This window comes from Penaeus chinensis, chromosome 2 (genome assembly GCF_019202785.1).
Source record: "Penaeus chinensis breed Huanghai No. 1 chromosome 2, ASM1920278v2, whole genome shotgun sequence".
Classification (NCBI taxonomy): Eukaryota; Metazoa; Arthropoda; class Malacostraca; order Decapoda; family Penaeidae; genus Penaeus; species Penaeus chinensis.
In genome coordinates this window covers 28,804,655-28,807,154 of record NC_061820.1, presented here as the reverse complement: position 1 = coordinate 28,807,154, position 2,500 = coordinate 28,804,655, and the positions used below count along the sequence as shown (strand labels likewise).

At 35.9% G+C, this 2,500-nt stretch overlaps 1 protein-coding gene across 1 annotated transcript in view; it reads right to left on the bottom strand.

The window, feature by feature from the left end:
- Positions 1-2,500, bottom strand: part of LOC125029620 (mucin-4-like) — a 103,351-nt gene that overhangs the window by 814 nt on the left and 100,037 nt on the right. The window contains exon 18 of the mRNA XM_047619607.1: positions 1-2,346. This exon is cut by the window's left edge and continues 814 nt beyond it. Coding sequence (XP_047475563.1) covers positions 1,737-2,346 — 610 coding nt within the window. The 3' untranslated portion in view covers positions 1-1,736. The remainder of the gene's footprint in view (positions 2,347-2,500) is intronic.

Below are 2,500 nucleotides of genomic sequence, written 5' to 3'. Positions count from 1 at the left end.
GCCATGTACTCTTCCAAATTATGATTTTTATCACAGCATATATAATATCAGCACTAAATTTCATATTTACTTGACACTCCAGTACAACAACAACAATATGGTCGGTCATTCTATGTAAAAATTGTGACCTGTTCACATTCAAATCAATGTAAAATAATGCAAAAGTCAGAAATGACCCTTAATTGAGTACCATGTCTCAAATTCAGAGTTGTAGTTCTCAATATTTAAAATAAAAAAATTGCCAATTCATTATTTTACCATGGTACATATAACCAGGTAGGTCCACTTCCATTTAACCTATTTAACCCAAAAATGAAAATTACTTTTTCCCAAGAGTATTCTGAAGGCTTTGTAAGGAACTCTTTGTTATCATAAATAAAAAGGAAATTTTGTTTTTTCATCTGGTAAGTGTGATAATACTGAGCAAATTATACAAATAATTAAGTATCTAGTTATATCAATTTTCTCATGCGACATTTTCGTTGGTTAAATGTGATGTTATTAGCCCTACCCACTTTCTGACCCCCAACAATTTGTGTGATATTTATAAAATTATTTCTGTGCATTTTCTTTTGAAATGGTTCAGTAATAACTGGGGGGAAAAAATGTAAAAGAAGCCATGGCAAAAAAAAAAAAAAATAATGATAATATTTGCATTGAATAAAGGTGATGAGGTGGGGCTCGAAGTTGCCAACTGGGATTTTCATTTGGATGGAGTGGATCTACCTGTGTAAAGATACCTTGTATTTTCCCATCACAACAGCAGCAGAATGTTACTAGGTGATGTTGTGAAAAATATATCTACAAACAAGATTTTCTCAGCCAAGTAAACCTTTCCTTTACTGAGTACTTTACTGTCAGCCTCACTATTTGGAGTTTGGCACAAATTTATGAAGCCAGGACATACTGCAGTAGTAGCATTTGCTCTCCTCATACTTCTCATTGGCAACTCTTCCATGGATCAACTGAACCTGTCAATACTTATCTGATGAGGCTTTTGCAGTAAAAAATTCAAGAAAGGCAACGGTCAGAAAATACATAGATGCAATGTATATTTTGAGAAAGACCCATAATATGTGTATTTGATTTTTCAAAGGCTTTCTTTTTTTACTGATACATTAAAATTTTGAAAACCTCAAAGACAAAGTACTAACTCTTAGTGCACCTGGAAAGAATAAAAGCTGCTCCTAGTTCATCAAATTAATTTTATGAATTAAGCGTATAGGCCAATCCAATGTATGGTCCACGTATTTATCACTGACAGCTATATCTTCTGTGACACAGCATGTCTGAGAAAAAGTTCTTAAATATCACAGATGTTTTGTTTATATATTCATTTAGGCAAAATATCATTTCAAGATTGAAGAGCACCACTCAGAAAAGCAATTATATTTTTGTCTCTAGAATGTGGAAAACTTCTATCTTTTTTAGATATTGTACATCCATTGTTCATCCCAAGGCTGTAGCACTTTTTGGTACATTATGACTGCAATGTACTAAAACAGATCACCCTTGGATGATTTATATGAAATATTCTCTATCACCATAACATTAAAAAGAAGCACATTTTTCTATTGCACTGTATAGTTTCTTGTAATTTCTAGTAATAAAATTAGGCAACTTAGCCTACAATAAAATCTAAAACTATGAAAACAACAGATAACATTCAGATTTTACATTATAAATATTAATGCCTATTTTCATTTTGGGAACATTTAATTAATCTTACAACTAATTTATGCATCTGACTGAGAAACAAGTTCAAAATTGGTAAAAGCATAAGGATGCGATTCCTCATTTTCTCCACCTTGTTGACTATCTTGACTAAGGGGCACTTCACTGTTGACTAATGTAGCACCATCCTCACCACCTCCAACCCCTAGTGTTGCAGCCAGGCGCCTAGCACTCCTGCGGACACCTGATGCAATACTACGACGAAGCCCTGATCTGCGCAGGCTGTTATCTCGTTGCAACTCTGATGTCGTTGGTAATGCTTGATCAGTGTCCCCATCCGCCTTGATATGAGAACCAGAAGCTAGACTGTTCCCCAAGGCTGCCAGGGCCTGTTGCCGTCGCAGAGGGTCCAGTGTAGAGTACCTGGGAGGAGGCTCTGTGGAGGTAGAACTCTGGCTTCGGTCTGGAGCACACTCACTAACTGCCGTTACATAGTCAGGTGGCGGGATATAAGGTGTTGATGTTCTGACTTGTGTTTCAGTTATATGGCATTCCTCCAACTGAGCTGTTGCCTCAGTGTCTGTTGCTACATTTGTTTCTGCATTGCTTCGCAATGTATCACGAAGGCGGCGCATGCTCTGGCGTAAACTTTGGTTCAGAAGTTTTGCAAATCTGTAGTGGAATTTTTGAAGTGATTAGCATTTGGAAAAAAATCAAATCCCTTTCTTTTTAAGTAAATGCCATAAAGCTACAGCTCTACTGACTTTTATACATTTAGATATGCTTGCACTCATAATGAACCTGGCTTATTAGTTACATTAGTCTT